General features: G+C 42.9%; 3 protein-coding genes across 3 annotated transcripts; 1 reads left to right on the forward strand and 2 right to left on the reverse strand.

Annotated features, from left to right (window-relative positions):
• Positions 1-5: 5 nt before the first annotated feature.
• LOC139343581 (zona pellucida sperm-binding protein 4-like) lies at positions 6-3,594 on the reverse strand. Its single transcript, XM_070981305.1, has 12 exons — positions 3,402-3,594; positions 3,135-3,259; positions 2,422-2,542; positions 2,018-2,152; positions 1,738-1,910; positions 1,491-1,558; positions 1,220-1,353; positions 944-1,127; positions 699-843; positions 547-616; positions 332-466; positions 6-244 (listed from the first exon to the last, which is right to left on the reverse strand). Exons 1-12 carry the CDS (start codon positions 3,592-3,594, stop codon positions 93-95), a joined length of 1,635 nt encoding a protein of 544 aa, XP_070837406.1. The 3' UTR covers positions 6-92.
• Positions 3,595-4,466: 872 nt separating this feature from the next.
• Positions 4,467-9,090, forward strand: wbp2nl (WBP2 N-terminal like). Its single transcript, XM_070980929.1, has 8 exons — positions 4,467-4,598; positions 5,172-5,280; positions 5,418-5,556; positions 5,769-5,861; positions 6,121-6,321; positions 6,928-7,041; positions 7,553-7,629; positions 7,730-9,090. The coding sequence occupies exons 1-8, from the start codon at positions 4,540-4,542 to the stop codon at positions 7,784-7,786; spliced, it is 849 nt and encodes a 282-aa protein (XP_070837030.1). The 5' UTR covers positions 4,467-4,539; the 3' UTR covers positions 7,787-9,090.
• A 444-nt stretch (positions 9,091-9,534) lies between these two features.
• LOC139343341 (heme-binding protein 1-like) lies at positions 9,535-16,683 on the reverse strand. Its single transcript, XM_070980931.1, has 4 exons — positions 16,282-16,683; positions 12,790-12,928; positions 11,124-11,304; positions 9,535-10,712 (listed from the first exon to the last, which is right to left on the reverse strand). The coding sequence occupies exons 1-4, from the start codon at positions 16,357-16,359 to the stop codon at positions 10,535-10,537; spliced, it is 576 nt and encodes a 191-aa protein (XP_070837032.1). The 5' UTR covers positions 16,360-16,683; the 3' UTR covers positions 9,535-10,534.
• Between the last annotated feature and the right edge of the window lie 1,090 nt (positions 16,684-17,773).

The following is a 17,773-nucleotide window of genomic DNA, read 5'->3' on the forward strand; positions in this document are numbered from 1 at the left end:
ACAATTAAATGATGACAGCAGGGCACTAATAACCAATCCTAATGTAAGTTACAAAGTACAAAAACACATTTGAATGCACACTACAGAAGGTTTTATTGGGACTGTTCACTGTCAACTTGTGCATCACAAGCTTCCTGTGCTTCTGGCTTCCGCCACTTCCTGATGCTCGTCCATGCAGTGAACAGCAGGATCAGGAGCAGGGCAGCACCAACACCAGACAGCATATACAGGGTCACCTGAAATGCTGAGGAACAGAGGAATAACATTTAAGTCAAATATTGCCGTGGTTCCACCACATGGTGCCTATAGTTTCATGCTGAACAGGACTTACTTGTGTTGTGTTTCACGCACAGATCGTCCTGCACATCAGTGTTGTTCTGTCCCATCAGCAGTGGCCCTAAAGAGACCAGCTGGACATGGTCAGACTGAGACGTTGCCTCTCTTCTCTGTCTCCCTCCCTCTGCTGCTGTGGGAGGAGAGTTAAGCAACACTATGTATGCACATCACATACAGTGTCGAAGGTGAAACACACTGTAAAAAACTCACAAATGATGGCACAACGCTGCGCACAGTCAACATCGTTTGTGCAGATTTCCACCCAGCAGTAGAAGTATATCTAAGTGAGAGATGACACACAGCCATGTCAGCCAAGATACACACTTTTACATTCCTGAAATGCATGGATGGGATGACCTTACTTCCTCCACACTTGGATGGCCTGTATTAGGGTCCAAGAAGGCAAAGGTCTTGACATCAAACCTCCTGGCTTGGGAAGGGGAGGCGGTCTTGCCCTGGATGTCCACAGGAACAGAGCTTCTCATGTTATCCAAAGGGTTGGGACATCTATCCATGGAGGAGAAAGACACTGTCAACTGCTCAGCAACTTGTGCACATCATTTTGAGACCTGAACTCAGGTTTCCAGTGTAATTGGCTCCACCATACCCATCATAGAGAAGCGTCCACACTGAGTGTCTAGATGCAGGGTATGCAAAGCAATCCCATACGCGCAGGGAAAGTGTAGGGTCTGGGGACGGCTGGGCGATGGAAATCTCCACGTATGCAGCTTGGCGCAAGGGCAAGGTGAGAGGAAGCTGGTCCTCAGGAAAGAAGGATGTGAAAGATGCATCTAGAGGAACATTTAATCACAAATTCATTTAGTCAGGTTTTGTTCTTGATGAACTTAATGCGATGCAAAACTCACACACTCACTTTTATTACCTTTGGCTATTCTCATCTGCACTCTGATGGTCCCCAGTGCAACCACAGGCGGTGGGTTGGTCACTGTGTACAAGGACCGCAAGTCTGCTGCACGCTTTAAATCCGACGCCTCATATTCACATTGGACCTGGAGACTAAAAACAGCATCTATATCAGTACCTGCGTCACCACCGGTATACTTTAATTGTGAGATAAATCATTTTCTAACCCATAACAACTCTGTAACAGCCACCAGCTTTAGTGTGCAGAGGATGTGAAAAAAGAAAATCACCTAAATTTTGATTTTTTTGTATGCAGCGCCTCCACTTCCACCTCATAGATCATCACATCTCCATCTACCTAAAAGCAGGAGAATAAAGGATTAAAGGATTCAGAACCATATAGCAACTACTGATATTCAAGCTATGTGCAAGAGCAACAGTTCAGTGAGTCAGAGCTCTTAGATTAGACTTGTTCAAAGACTGTGAGTTATTTTCATGCCAGAATTAAGTTTGTAGAAGAAAGTGATTTTGGATTACTTTCATCTTTGCACCACAGTCCATGACCCCAATCTTGAAGACGGCCGAGTCTGGGGTGATGACCACAGGGAAACACTGTGGCTGAGCCTTCACTATCAGACGGCTGGGATCGATGGGCGGGTCAGTGTCTGTGGCCTTTACTGAGAACACAAAGTGTCCATCCAGAGAGCAGGCTGGAGGGTGTGCCGACACACAGGAAAATGTAGGCATATCTTCCTCAGCACAAAATCACATCCACGAACGGCATACAGTGTGTTCACAAGACAAATGCCAATCTTACCATTGAGTCTGTAGTAACAGGTTAAATCATGAGCGTCGTAGCAGCATCCCAGTTTGTGGCAGGCATCACTAGAAATGCTTCGGTGGCCACAGTCCACTCGAAGAGCTCTTTCAATGTCACAGTTTCCAGGCAAAGCTGGAGAAGAGACATTAGTGACCTGAACTGACACAGTAAATTGTGCTGTTTTAAAAGCCTCTCTGAATTGTAAATGAGTGGTAATATCACCCCATAGCATGACCGTTGTGGAAAGAAATTCTTAAGAACTCTCAGCTGGACTCCAAAGGCAAATTTTCCGGTTTAAGTTTTGATAAATGAAGCTGATGAAAAATGGGCACTGTCTTCAGATACAGATGACATAACTGTGTCATTGAGCTTGTTCGGGCTCATCTGCCATTTCCACTCACATGTTGGGACAAGTCGAGTCCTCTCGCTGTATCTCTTTATCAGAGGACAGCTGATATTTACCCTGAACCACCGATCCTCTCCTGTCAGCTGTACCTGCAGAGGGATGACCACTTTGCTGCCCTGGGGATCAAAGGTCATCACAGTGTGGACGTTTTGAGGACATACACACTATTTTGCATTTCTATGCGCACACACACACACACACACACACACACACACACACACACACACACACACACACACACACACACACACACACACACACACACACTGTGCATGTCTATATTCTCTTCTGTGGACTACTCTATACACAGTTAATTGGAAACACATTTATATTTCCATTTCCATCAAGACACACACACACACACACACACACACACACACACACACACACACACACACACACACACACACAGGGTCAAAAACAAAGTATGGCTGGAGTATTTTGTAAACATGACATCATTTTGTTATATTTTCCATTATATTGGCAATTTCTAATTCCACTGCAATTGCACTTTTAACTAATGTCAAACAGAACTGCACCCATCAATGATGTTGTATCACTTAAAGATACTGTGGGCAAGGTGCTGCAACATTTCTCGTCAAGAGCAGGGACCAAAGGTAATATAGTGAACACTGGGGAGGGCCTTGGTTTTTAAATAAGAACTATAATGTTCAGCCCACTAACTTCTGACACAGTCTCTTATTTTACCTCAATCTGTGCATAGCAGCTGTCATATCTGCTGAGGAACAAGAGGCTCTGGTTTTTCTCAGTGATCAGTCTCACTCCACAGGACCCTTCAGAGTGAGGCACTGGGATTGTGGCCCCTGTCGTGTCTAAGAGAACAACATAGCACACACACTAGAGGTAAAGTCAATGCAAATGCTGAGATCCTACTTTGAAAATAAAACGATCTCTCAACCTTTCTTATCTGTTGGACATATAGGCCTAGTGATGCAACGAAGTACTCGATCTTACCTTTAACACGTACATTACTCTTGACGAGCGGTCCAAAAACAGCTCTTATCCTCCCGGCAGAGCAGGTGACCCTCGGCAGGGCGAGCTGCTCAGGTGTTGTCTTCACCTGGGCGGCTGACAAACACCACCAGTGCTGAGCCATGCAGGCGAAAAGGAAAGAAAGCATTCGAAGTTTTGAACAGTGATAATTCATCTCTAATTTGTTTTGACTAATGTTTTGGCCCCAGAAATATATCTTGCTGACGCGATGTCACGTGACTTCTGTTAATTAGCGTTAATTAGTTTGAGGCTTGCTGCGGTCTCTACCTGAGCACGAGAGAGTCACAACATGTGCGCACGTGCTTATGGTCCTACCTGTGGTAAAAAGTTGGAATGATGCTGCAGATCTTGTCAGCGTTGTCTACCTGTGCGCCCCCAGAGCTGCCGGATTAAAGATGATCTGAAAAGTAGGACGGAGTGAGATGGTAATTAATAAAAAGGTCATTGTTTAAATAATACATGTCATGCATGGCCCAACGTGTCCTCGGGGAGCCATTAAATGAAATCATTGCGTAACTCAAAGGCCTTGCCAACTCTTTCCTTATGGCAATGCTTGTACCCATCTCATTATTACATAAGCAATTTCTTAAACCTTTATCCAGTGCCGCATCCTGTCTGGGTTTCAGTGGATTGTCCTGGTGCATTTATGATCACTATTAACAGTCATGCTTTCCTCAAGTAATCTGGTTTGATGAGCCGATTGGCATCTGAATGCAGGACAAATTCCACGTAAGCAGACTTACTTTAATCATGATATAATTTCATTTGAATCAGGAATTAGATGGTTTCAATCAAATGAGTTTTTGTCTTTATCCAGGACAAATCCAGGAATTTCTGGATATGATGCCAGAACTATGATGCCAGAGGACACAGAGCACATTGAACTCGCATTCTAAGGTCAAAACTTTCAGCTATTTACACTCGATCAGATTGTAAACAGTGATCCGAGTGGCCAGCTATCAGCGCTGTGTATGCTAATGACGCCGACAAATCACGAGTTGTCAGACGGTGTCGTGACGTAACGACGTTGACGTTTCTGGGGCATCCCCATCGGGCTGACAGACTTTAGCATCAGGGGAGCAGAAGACGTATCTTAAACATGGCTTTGAATCGGAATCACTCGCAAAACGGCGGCGTTTTGGTAAACAACGGAGAAAGGTGGGTGTATTGTATTGCGTCCATGTGGTTAATTTAGCTAACTAGCCAGCTGACGCCTCTTTTCTTGGCTTGTTTACCTTCTACTTTCCAGTGCGTAGTTCAGCACAATGCTATCCAACCGCTAGCCTCCCTTTAGCTGGCCTGGCTAACGTTAGCATAGCTTTAGCTAACACGTCTGTTCCATTGTTGACGTTTGCGTTAACGTTAACTATATAGGGAATTTCGTTGCAATTCAATTATTTTGTTCTCTGTTTTAAACTCGGGTGATATAATATATGTGTTATTAAAGACGGACTTTATAGTCTCAACGTATTTTGACAGTTGATTTAAGCAAGATGGCTAACTTAGAACGTCAGTCGACTATCAAAACAGGAAGTAGCCGATTGCGTTCGTTTCGAAATGTTTTCCTCCAACACAAATGTCACCATATGTAGTGATGTCGTAATATGTAGCTAGACGTTACCAAACAATTCTCACATGCACATTAACATTCTGTCCCATGATCCTTTCAGTACAGTGTTTAAAGTGGCTGTAAAGGGTTACTTTGTTCTCACCTGCTTCTTCTTTTCCCAGTGTTTTAAGGGAATGTAAGAACGTGGAGCTGTCATTCAGCGATGTCGCCTGCAAGACAGACCTGCTGAGGGGGACCAAGAAGGGCACCGTGTACCTCACACCATACAGGGTACAGCCAACCTTACACAAGCAAACCAACCTAGCTACTGCTGTTGTCTTGATTGGAAAGTTGGCAGTGTTCATGTTTTCATACATCATGTTGTAACTCTCCCCTCTCTTTGTGTCTTCCCTCATTCATTTGTGTAGTTGCTGTTTGTGTCCAGTAACACCAAGGATTGCCTGGGTTCAGCCATGTTCCCCTATTATCTGATGAAAGGCTGCAGCATAGAGCAACCGGTCTTTGCAGCCAATTACATTAAAGGGACAGTGTCAGCCGAGGCTGGTGGTAGGTGGTCTTTTGTTTTTACTCTTAAACACTTGCTAGATTTTGTCTCTGGAATAGTAAATAGTCATATTGTAATATGAAGTAGATATTAGGTGCTTATCTTAGTCAGACTTAAAGGACTGCACCTACCTGTCATCTATGTTGACATTCATAATGAAGTACAGGTGTAGCGTTTGTGTATTTGTTCTAAATGTGTTTGACTTTCTTATCAGGCGGCTGGGAAGGCCAGGCCCATTTCAAGATGTCATTCCCCAGTGGAGGCGCCATCGAGCTGGGACAGCATCTCTTCAAACTGGCTACAAATGGTTTGTATGCGAGTTTCCTTCATCACCGTGTCCCACTTTTGAAGATTCATTGAATACTTCTTAATGGAGGAGTAAGTTTAAACAGTGCTTTTAGGGGTAGACCATCAGTGCAGTTACTGTTTGTATTGTACTTTTATATATATATATATAACTAATATATATGATGGGCAGTTGCAGTAAACCGGTGAGTGAACACACTCATGACCTGTGGAAAGTCCAGGTTATTTGTTGCGAAACATTTTTCTGTGCTGTGTTTCAGCTTCTCGTGCTGCTCCGGCCCAAAACGGTGCCGCCTCTTTCGGCTATCCTTCACCTGGAATGATGAATGGCTACGGCCCGCCTCCACCTGCTCCTCCCAGCTACCCTTACCCAGCCCCTCCCCAGCAGAATGGATTCTACCAGGGCCCGCCCCCTGCTGCTGCTGCTGGCATGGGCTACCCCTGTCCAACAGCCAATGCAGGTACAGAATTCAGTCACTTGGCATTTTTATTTTCAGAAATGGAGAATAAGCCCTTGTAGACTCTAAGAGCTTGTCTCCATGTTGTGTTTTTTTTTTCTGCGTGGCAGCTCCAAGCTCTGCTAGTGTTTACGTGGTATTTCCACAGTTTGTCCACCGTTGTTTTACACAACCATAGCATGCTTGTTAATCTAAGAGTGAATTGTTAGAATTGTCCAGATATTGTTGTCATTGAAACAAACCCCACATGTGGTATTTTCTTTCTTGCATTGCACAAACACAGAGAAAAATGCCATATAGACACAATCCCTTAGATGTGCACAGAATAGTTTTGAGCCTTCAGGTTATGTTCCCCTGCATGTGCATGCAGCGCACACACATTTGTTTTTTGTGCATCCACATTTTTTGTCAAATGTCCTTGTTGCACATAAGTAATAACCCTTGAGGCACATATAATGCTGTGGTTTCTCTCTCCCTGCCAGAGTTTTGTTTTTCCCCTCGTTTCTCTTGTTTTTTTTGTCTTTGCTGTGTAACTAATTGCCCACATAGACTGTAACCTCTTTTGACTTTGAAACTCAATCTCTTTTTTTCTGTTGGTATTTTTTCCAGGAATGTACCCATCTGGTTTTGACTACATGGCCCCACCTCCTCCCTACCCTGGGCCACCCCAAAATTGGGCTGCACCCCCCCAGAACTGGACAGCAACAGCACCACCACCTGCAGGTCTGTTTCTCTCTCTCTCTCTCTTTCTTTCTATTTTTCCTCTCTGTATGTCTGTGTCACTGCACCCGTCAGATCTAATCTGTTGGCCTCAAAGTGAATCATGCCACCAAAAAAAAGGGGGTGCTGATGTCTCATTCGCTACCCATCAAAATTAGAGGATAAACAATCTACCCTCTCCATTCCCATTCTCTCCTAGCACCTTGTGCATTTCAGTGAAAGCAGTCTCACCCTGCACACGGGGTGAGCTCGGTAACAGTGTGCTGAAACGCCAGTTTGCCATATCTCTATTTTCGGAACAGCCTGAGTTGGACGTCTGTGCACACTCATGGATTTTTGTCTTGAGAATTCCTGGAGCTGTCAGTTGTTGTGCTTCATATGACTAATACTGCGCTCCTCGCATCATTTCTCCTTACAATGTTAGGAGCTGTAGCGTCTGTTCCTAAATATATTTGGTGGTCATTGCTGTCTATCTTTATCTCGCTGTCTTTGTCATGTCTCATTTTATGCACAGGTAACTCCAAAGCAGCTGAAGCAGCAGGCAGTGCGTATTACAATCCCAACAACCCACACAGTGTCTACATGCCCATGGTAAGCTGTTTTGCTTGTTGAAGTTGTGTGCAAGTGACGTGTGAGTTCTCCTTTAACGGTGCTTGTACAATTTATTTGTTTCCTCTTTATTCCCACGCAGGAGCGACCTCCACCATATGCACCTTATCCAAACTCTCCTGACAAGAAACACAACTAAAGCTCAGGCACCATCACTTCAATCACTCTCTTCTCTCTCTTCCTCTGTATCTTAAATAAATTCGAAAGCAAGGAGACATGATGTTGGTGGGAACCTACTGGATTGTAGAATACAGAAAAGAAAATGCAAGTGATAGAGGGCTCAATGATGTCAGTGATAATTCAACAATTAATAATATTTTGGCTTCTGGAATAGCTAAAAAGCAATCACATCTTTAAATACTGTTTTCCTTTTTACTTAAGTTCATTTGAAATGATTGGCAACTCTGAGACTCGTCATTAGAAACAATCTCAGCGATGGCATTTATTTTGTTCTGTCTAATAGCATGTTGTTAAGAGCCGAAAGGAGGAGGTAGTCTGGGGAATGTATTTTTAAGACAGATTTATTACCAAAACATTTTGTAGCATTTTCTTGATTGCAGTTCCTATAGTTATTAACAATAGCAACCCCTGCTCTAAAAGTATTTTTGCAGTATCACTGAAGGTGCTGTGTTTCCTATCCAGTAGTTTTGAGTTGTTGCCCATTTACTACACCAGAACTGGGTTGAATAGTGTTTAGTAACATGATATCGGACTGATTCTCATACTAGAATAAAAAGCTATAGTTTCCTTCATATATGACCTTCATATTTGCGTGTTCTTGTACAACATCAGTTACATTACATTACAGTCTAAGTAATTCCATTCATTGTATAACCTGAATCTCTCAGTCATAATTTAATATATGTAATGGAGGTTTTTGTTATGAAAAGGAGCAGTGCGTTGTTTGAACAGGGGGGATCAGACAGTTTTCTTACATAACAAGCCTATGTACGTGCAATATTTCAACCTCACATAACAGGGTCAGAGGTGACGTGCTGGGGTTACCTGAACGACCCTGTGCTCTGCTCCTAGCTTCTATTGTATTCATGTATGCAAAGCCAAGCTGAAACCAGAACTCTACTCTTTGTGGAATTACACTAGTGTGGGGTTACAGGGCTACGGCGTTACATTAAGGGCCCATCAGTGTTTTGCCTGTTGTTGAAACGTCTGAATGAAAAGCATTTATTCCTGATTAAAGTGGGGTGAGGCGCCAACAAGCCGTGTAACTGCAACCCCCTCATTGTGCATCATTTAACACCTGTTTGAAGGACTATTTGCACACAGTTGTAGTGGATAGAGGATTTTTTTTGGGGGGGAGCCATTGTTTTAGTTTGCTTGAATTAATCAGATGTCTGTATGTTAATATATCTTTTGCAGTTCTTATTCCTCTCGCTGAATTTTTTTTCTGTCACTTAAAATCTAATAAATGAGTCAATTATTGAATTTTGCATTTTGATATTTTGGACATTTATCTGATCGTCGTGAGTTTTAAACACAGAATTAGTTCAAATGTAACATTTTTATTTAATCCTCATATGTCAAACACCAGTCAAATTAAATTCTGTTTTGTTTGTTTTTTTTAAATCTAATCTATATAAATGCAGTCAATTTACTGCAATGTTTAGTCATTTCATTCAATCATTTATTTGCTGAGATTTGCTGTGTTGGTTATCATTTTCAAAATTAAAGGCTCCACTTTGACTGGTTCAGGCTCCTTTTTAAGGCACACATGGTGTCACGTGTCAGGTCCACTGAAGTCATTTCATTTTACTTGTCACAACAAGAAATTAACACGGTGGAAATATTTCCATTACACAGAACAACTGTTTGGACTGGTCCTATCCCTGACAGCTTTTCACAAAACAAAGAAAGAAAACAATTAGAATTCTCCACACGCTTACTGAATAATATATTTATTGTGTTATGAAACACTATCAAACCTGGATGTTATATTCACTGTAATCACAGAAAACCACACTGTACAGATGTGTCTCATAGCCAGTTTCAAGAGTCTGAATAAACAAAGACGGCATTGTCATGCACTAAAAGACAAAATATTCACTGCACACAAATGGATCAAAACAACCACGAAGCTGATAACGACACCAATAGCTAGCTATCTGATTTCCACTCACAGCTGTCCACCCATTAATTCATAAAGACTAGTTCTAATTTATGGCTCAATTTGACTTTGTTTCCTGACTCAGGAAAAAGAGGTGTGCTTTTTACTACCATGTATCTAATGTTAATTCTGTACATGTTTCTGCAGCCACCACTAAGTTGTAAACTAGATTAAAGATGTGCAAAGCCCACTATGTGTTCTTCAGGGAGATGAGAGCTCTACAGGGACTTTATTGACCTTTTAACAAACACGTCCTAAAAGGAATGAAATACAGATTCATATTATTCACTCAGTTACTTTGATAACAGTTTATCTAAAGGTAGTTTATTTAAAATCTGTTTTCCTCGCCGCACAGAACCGAACTCGGTCACAGTGCCGTATACTGTTTTCAGATCTGTCTGTGGTGAAGTCTGTGTGACACGTACAGCATGGGACTTATTGTCGAGAAGCCTTTTACTCATTCAGAGCTACAAGGGGTAGGTTTAAATTAGAAACGAAAAGAAAATGTGACAGCGAGGTGAGAAAATGCTACGGCGCTGATGTTGAATTCTAAACTGCTTGAAAACCTCACTTCAGTGTCACTGCTGTGTGTGTGACAAGCAGATGATCAGATGGGTAAAGGCAACACGGGTAATCTGTCCTTCAAAGGTCTATCAAGTCACCATATTGCTCTTACTAATCAAATACTGTTAGAGCTACAGGATTGTGGAAGGGTTGAGTAAAGAATTCAGCATGAGATTTGACTCAGATCTGATCGAACGGCTCCTACGGCTCCTCCTGTAGAAACCACACCTCGTTGCGGCGTCCGTAAGGCTTGAGCGGTGGGTCGTAGCTACAGCAGAAGTACTGCTTGCGCTGGAAGGGCGCCGTCTCACCCAGAGTACGCGTCAGACGCAAGGCCTCTGCTCGGTACTCGCTCTCCCCTGCAAAGCCTCCGAACTGCCTGTGAACAACAGAGGACATTTTTTTTAATTAGGTGGATAATTAGGGTGTTAGTTTAATTGGGTGAACTATGTGGACTTTTCACTGGATGTGCTGTCTCATAGGAATGGAACAGGGACCCAGAGGGCACACATGCACACTGATATTTCAAACAACATGCACCAGTGAGGTCAAGGAAACCTGCCTTAGGACCTGCTCTACCACAATAGCCCTGAAGGGGACTGAATATATTAACCAAGACCTCGAAAAATAAAATAGCTACTCCAGCATTTGGGTCAGGTGAGGTTTCAGAATTTACACAGCATCTCAAATCAACATTCATATTACTCTCTTACACGTGGGAGATATCTTGTTGTCTTGTGTATATATATGAATCAACATTTCTAAACGAAACACTTTAAATGACACCTACAGAGTGTAGACAGTCATGCCAGGCCGCTCCTCAATCCTGATGGCAGTGTCGGTGGGAGTTGGGGGGCTTTGCTGGTAGTTGGAGGGGATACGGATGGCAACCATCAAACGGCGAGACAGTACACCGTCATTCCGTGGGTACACTGTGATGATGATGGGAGCTGCTGTGCCCATGGCCTCACCTTAGAAGATGACACAGGGAGTTTCAAAAATGGAGCAGGGGGGACATAGAGGAGACAGCAGAGAAACTCTACTATCCTCCCTAAAGAAAACTACCCACATCTAAAGGTCAGGATTTGTGGGATTTTATGTGGAGTACATAATATCATTATGCAGATGCAAACAGAAATAGTTTTTATCCAGACACTGCAAAATGGGGCATGTAAATCATATAAATAGCACATGCAATGGTGATTGTGCACTGAGATTTAGTTTTCAGACTGCACCTGTAGTTGGCTGAGGTTATATCTCAGCTGGTTTTGATCACCTGGAGTCCTGAGAGCAATAGGCCAAAATGAATGGTGTAACACCAACCCTTCAAAATTGCAAAATGGGCATACCACTAGGTTCCAGTCTGGGACCACTGTTCTTTTTGCTCTTACATTTGTGAGCTAGCAGACAGCTGTAAATAGGCATGGGGCCAAATGTATGCTGATAATGCAATCATTTATATATGAACAAAGCATCCACCCACAGCAGGCTGCAGAGGTAATGAACAGGTAGATGGTGGGTGACTCACAGTGGCTTCAAAGTCACTTCCTAACTCCAAACTATTGATCAGATGGACATATACAAAGTAAATTAGTTCAAATATCTAAGTGTTGTCCTGGACGCTCAATTACAATTTGAAGCACGTATTAGGAGGCTGTCAAAGACCATGACGACTATTCTTAACTGTTTCTAGCTTATGAGGTATCGTCTGCCCATAAAGGCCTCCTCGCTATATATACACATGTTGATTCTATCGCGCGTTTATCATTGTATAATCATTTTGGGTCGGGCAGCCCAATCAGCAATTAAACCTAAAATTTCATTATATAGACAAACTTTGAAAATATTGGATCAGAAGCCAATATATTGTTACCATTGTGAAATATATAAAAGTATAAAAAGCTTTGAGAAATGTGTATATGTATATATATGGGTGTGAATGGCCTCGCTGTAAAACTAGTCAGTCAACTGATTTTAAAATATATGAGTGAACAAAACGTAAAACAACAGTCCTGTATACATTTCATCAGTTACATTTCATTTAAATGTAATGTCTACATGTATAGTCTCTGTCACATACACAAATAAATAAATGACCTAAAGTGTGAAAACATGACCTGAAATGACATTAATGTCATTATTCAGGTGCATCATCCAATACAATGAAGGCATTAGTTGAACCAAAATTAGGAGTATGATTTTTAAAAAGCACACCCAGCCTAAACAACCACAGAACGTCTTACAAAAATCACAAGAAATAAAAAAAAAAGTTATATAATGTGACTCCATGAACAGAAACAGAAAGCTGAGAGGAGATTGTAACAGTATTTTTTATTCTTTTATAAACCGCAGGATTGGCCACTCAATAAAGAGCCACAATTACTCATGTAAAAAAGATGAGTCCAAGTTAAAATAATAATGATAATAAATTGTATTTGATTTTCAGATTTGCTTACCTTGTTCATTGCTCCCACCAATGTACATAAGCAGCTTCCTCACCAGCTCGCCTGTCACTTGGTCGAAGCTGCGTCCCTCAGAGGACACGGTAGCGTATTTGGCCCCATCGTACCGCCGCACCTCGAAGCTAACTCCATCCTATGGGGAAGAAATGGAAATAAGCAGGACAAACAAAACTGCACAAATGTGTGCAGCGCTTTGTTGCACATACAGTCCACCCACACACACAAATAACACACAAACTCAGCTGCCCTCTTCCTGGGGACGGGTGCTGGGGAGCTGCTGATCTAAGATATGATTCACCTCTCACACACTGATGCTGGCAATATCCTCCAAAGGACCAAAGCCTTGACTGGCAGGGTTTACACTTGGAGGGCTTCAGTGCATGTTTATGTGTGACTGCACACATGTGGGAAACCCATGCAGGCAGCCAAATAATGAGATGTAGATGAAACATATTTACACAGATTCAATTTCATTTCGTCTGCTCTTGCAGTGTTCAGTCAACCTACAGAGAATAATGGACAAGAGATGCACAGTCTTACATAACAGCACACACACACACGTTAGGTTTTCTCCACTTTTGAGGACACTTGCATAGACTTACATTAATTTCCCACAGACTAACCATAACCATAACCATACTTGCCTAACCCTAACCCTTAGCCTACTTAACCTAACCCTGACCTTAACCCCAGTCTTCACCCTAAAACTGAATGATTTATATTATGGGGACCTGCATTTGTCCCCACATGTATAGCGAGTCTCCACAATGTGACTGCGTAAACAGATCTACATCCCCACAACATGAGTAATACATGGGCACGCACACAACTTGCCCCCACCCCTAGACACACAGCGTTAATATGATGCAACAGTTTTGCATTAAATATGATTAAGTGGGGCTAATGTGGAGCACAGTCACTCGACTACGCTGCTGAGCAATAACTTTAATAGCTTTTGAAGGAATCTGGTCACTGCAGAGACTGTGAAGCAGGTTTCAAATACAGCTGCTCATACCACTAATGTGATTATACTGTGTGGCATTTTAATTGTGTATGGCTGCGTGTGCGTGTCTGTATAATGTTGTTAAGCACTGGAATTTAATTTCACAGTGTCATTGTCATTTGTTCTCCTCACGATGATTACCATCGATCTGCGAGAAGCTAATGTAAAGTATACAGCTTATTATTTTGCAGATGCTGTGATTTATTCAAAATGATACAAGCAGGGAAGAAATTATAGTGCGTGTTCTCATTCTAGGTAGACTTCTTATATTTTCTCTTCCCTGGGGGAAAACTCAAATCTAAAAATATCCTGCAAATGATTTTGTCTTTATCTTAAGTATGAATTTGTGACTCTTGACCTATTTACCAATCACAGGGTATTTTCATGTCTTCCAATTTCTGTCTGATACAAAAAACTTTCAACTACCTAATCTCACCCAAAACCCAGCCCAGTGAAAAACCTGTAATCAGACGATGCAGCCGCATTTATTCTTCACCACATACAAGATAACACCATGTTATCACAAAGCTCTAACTTGTGACAGGTGCCCAGGCTCCTGCATAGTAATTACACGAGTTCTGCTCTGTATGGCTTGTCGGTGGGACCGCTATTAACATTGTGTATGGGTGACATACATAGGAAGCAGAGCCTGACTTCAGTTAAACAGTGCAATTAATTTGTCTATCATGTGTCTGTGGTTGTGTGCATGTGTGTGTTTAGCTGCTGTCTTATGCCAACCTATACAGTGATAATTACTCTGTGCCTGAGCAGAGCACACCGAAGGTGTCATCAACACTGCGACTGTTACATTGCCTCGTCATTTCATGTTGTACCAAAATAATCTTCTGCATTCATTAGCAAACTTCGAACTGAACTCTACCTGTATGTTGCTGTTGCTGTGCAGCGAATGTGTGTGCATAGGTATGTGTGTATTACGTGCCAGGCAGCTCCTCTGTGTTCTGTGTCAGTTTTAATTAAGGGTGTAAGATGTCAGAGTCAGGCGGGCGCTCCACAGATCAGGTGACGAGCTCTGATTTCAATACCTGCCGTTTAAAGAAGACAGTCAAGTCCAGAGATTTGATGAAGCTTGAGCTCTGACTTTTCAAGCCTTGGACATCTTGCTGCATTTAGATCAGCAATGTAAATGATCGATCACTAATTGATGACTTTTCTGCAAATCTCAATGAAATGCAAACCTGTTCTCAAAGAGCTCGACAGTAAAAGGCATTAGTTTTAGATTTCAGTCAGTGTTTCTGACTGAAATCATTAAAATGCTGTTTGTACACATACTGCAGGCTTAAACCGTCTTTTGTGAGTTTCAGCTTTGGTGTCAGGACAGATCTGCCTTCCAGTGTGTGTGTGTGTGTGTGTGTGCGTGCGCGTGTGTAAATATGTCAGTTTGGGTCATTTGAGTCCAGGTCTGTCTGGTCAGTTGTGCAGTTGGAAGCCCTCTTTGTCTCAGTCCGTCCTTTGTGTCCCCGTCAAACATTAGCTGCTGTTCAAAGATAAACACACAAAGCCACTTTCAAAACCTCATGTCAACCGTGATGTCACATGGATACATCCACATTTACAGTAGTGCACTGTGTGTCAACAGGGCACCAGAGAAGGACCTCGAAATGACTGTTAGGCACTGCTTCAGTAAACAATACACATCACTGAGTTCACTGGAGTCTTTCCAGAGTGTGCATACATTAAATATGGGTAAACATAACATATACATAAACATAACAAGGGGGTGGGGGTGGGGTGCTGACATGGAAAGGGCATGCCCTTCCTCCCCCGTCACTGTCGTCATCAGCGATGGTCCGTGTGTCAGTGCGCACACCCAATCCATATCTGAGCTCATGGGTTGACCACAAACACGTGTGATCTGCATCCTCTTCCAGGCCAGGGTCAGTCAGCTCGTCCCCTGTGGTTTCACGTGCATGCGCGCAGTGCCTCTCTTTCTCACGCACGTAGACACACACGCATCTACTGTACAGTGTCATAATGGGAGAAAACTCGACAGCTTTGCGCGCAGCAATGGATGGGGACCTTTAAATCCCCCCTAGCTTTAGTCTAGAGTGTGTTACTGTTTTAAGGTTACTCAGAAGTAAGCATCACCATCTTTATTCATGTCTGTCTTGTTGATTGGCAGAAGACCTCCGGCTGGTTTGCCCCTTCGCCCCACACTGCGGCTCAGCGGGCATCCTTATAGGTCACAAGCAATTAACTGGCAAGCTGTTACTCAAGGTTACAGGGGTAACAGCTGGAAAAACACAGCAAATACAGTGACCATTTTAAAGAAAATTTCCCCAATATAGTTAGCGTTAAGTGCTGGATAAAATACTTATGCAAACAGAAGGAGAAACCGTGCGCCTTTACAATACAGCAGGATAAATGCGCGTCATCATAGCTGCGAAAAGGCACGGGGAGAGGCGTTTGCAGAAGTTTTAAACACATCACAGTGATGGAGTAGTGTGTGTGTAGCAGGTGTGTACCTTCGTCTCAGTGCTGAGCAGTTTGTATTCCGTCTCCTCGGTGTTTCCGAAGAGCGAATTCTTGATCATACCAAACATTTCGCTTAGGCCAGGTCACCTCTCCTCTCTCCGCTCCTTCGGTTTCTTATTTGTCCTCCCTGTCGTCCCTGTGCCTTTGGTTTTCTTCGAAACAACTTTCTCTCCCGGCTGACGGCTCCCTTGTGTGGTCGTCCTCAAGTCTTGGAAAAACCTTGTGAACAAGAGGTTAACTTCTCGCAGTTATCCAGATGCTCCAAGGCGCAAATTCTCCTCCAGCGAAGAGTGCGCGCCTTGCTCCGATGGGTTCTCCTCAGATGCTTTTTTCCCCTTTCGGAGACAGAAGTTGCTGATGCTGACTCCTCACCCCTTTGCCGAACCAAGAAATGAACAAATCAGCCTCCACTCTGACGGGTGGAGTGTCTCCGCCCTCCTCCTCTGGTCTTAGTTTTTCCTCTTACCAGCTTGACGCTCACTGACATCACCACCTTTCACTCCTAAACCTTTAATTTCAATTGAAGTGGGGCTTCAAGGATTATAGCATGGGGCTAATTTTCCATGGTTAATTGCCCCCCAGATGAGCTCAGGTTGCACTGACATTAAAAATACATAGATTTACATAACTAATTCCCTGATATGAGATTCAGCCTCATAGTCAACAGGGAGTCACCTCCTCCAAATCTACTCCCCAAAATAGAGTAACCTTCAGTGCCACTCAGCTTTTGTTAGGGTTTCTCCCTCATTCTGTTTGTCGTAGCTGTCTTTTCCAAGATGCTTAAAACAGTGGGGCGTAAAGAAACACATTTACATGCTGCTGTTTGCACAGTATAAATTTTGACACAAGCCGTTGGTTTGTCAGTATGCATTGGACTTTCTTTCCGCGGCTGAGCATGTATTAGTCTGGGGCAGCGCATGGGTGCTCGTCTTCCTGCCTGTGTCACTGTGAGTTGTTTGCTTTAGGGTTAGTCTATTTAAATTCACACTGAAGGCAATGTTAGTCACCACTGGCGAGTAAAAGGAAACAGGAAGGGTTTATTTCATGAAAAAAAAAGTGGGATGGATAACATTGGGCCAGAAAAGCTGAGGTATACTGCTTGAGGGAGCTGTGGACAGAGAGAGAGAGGAGGCAGGATCTCATCCAAGCTGGCATGCTGCACATGAACTGTACAACAAAATCACTGGGACACCTTAATGTAATTCAATGCAACTGTATTTTATTATATCCATTTTTGTGTCATGGAACGTGTGATTTAGATTTTGAGGGCGCAGCTTGCAGTGTTGTTAAGCAGTTGTTTCAGTCTCGAGGGCACTGTTGTTAAAGGGTTCCTTGCTAACCACTGCTGCTCCTCAGTTTCCCCATGTTTGACATGTAATGTGATGTTTGACACTTTTCCTCGTATTCCATTACATAATGTTGCACCACCAACGCAGAAGGCAACAGCTTTCTGGCCTCTGTGAGCTGCCTCAAGTTGCAAAA

This window comes from Chaetodon trifascialis, chromosome 15, assembly GCF_039877785.1.
Source record: "Chaetodon trifascialis isolate fChaTrf1 chromosome 15, fChaTrf1.hap1, whole genome shotgun sequence".
Classification (NCBI taxonomy): Eukaryota; Metazoa; Chordata; class Actinopteri; order Chaetodontiformes; family Chaetodontidae; genus Chaetodon; species Chaetodon trifascialis.

What these genes read in the sequence shown, in the direction of transcription:
- LOC139343581 (XM_070981305.1), bottom strand. Translation starts at nt 3,594, where the DNA reads ATGAATTATCACTGTTCAAAACTTCGAATGCTTTCTTTCCTTTTCGCC. An exon ending in CTGTTACTACAGACTCAATG is followed by an intron (nt 1,911 to 2,017) that starts GTAAGATTGGCA and finishes CACACCCTCCAG; the next exon opens with CCTGCTCTCTGGATGGACAC. An exon ending in GCAGATGAGAATAGCCAAAG is followed by an intron (nt 1,128 to 1,219) that starts GTAATAAAAGTG and finishes ATGTTCCTCTAG; the next exon opens with ATGCATCTTTCACATCCTTC.
- wbp2nl (XM_070980929.1), top strand. Translation starts at nt 4,540, where the DNA reads ATGGCTTTGAATCGGAATCACTCGCAAAACGGCGGCGTTTTGGTAAAC. An exon ending in CTTCAAACTGGCTACAAATG is followed by an intron (nt 5,862 to 6,120) that starts GTTTGTATGCGA and finishes GCTGTGTTTCAG; the next exon opens with CTTCTCGTGCTGCTCCGGCC. An exon ending in AACAGCACCACCACCTGCAG is followed by an intron (nt 7,042 to 7,552) that starts GTCTGTTTCTCT and finishes TTTTATGCACAG; the next exon opens with GTAACTCCAAAGCAGCTGAA.
- LOC139343341 (XM_070980931.1), bottom strand. Translation starts at nt 16,359, where the DNA reads ATGTTTGGTATGATCAAGAATTCGCTCTTCGGAAACACCGAGGAGACG. An exon ending in TGCTCAGCACTGAGACGAAG is followed by an intron (nt 12,929 to 16,281) that starts GTACACACCTGC and finishes TCTTCCCCATAG; the next exon opens with GATGGAGTTAGCTTCGAGGT. An exon ending in GGCATGACTGTCTACACTCT is followed by an intron (nt 10,713 to 11,123) that starts GTAGGTGTCATT and finishes TGTTGTTCACAG; the next exon opens with GCAGTTCGGAGGCTTTGCAG.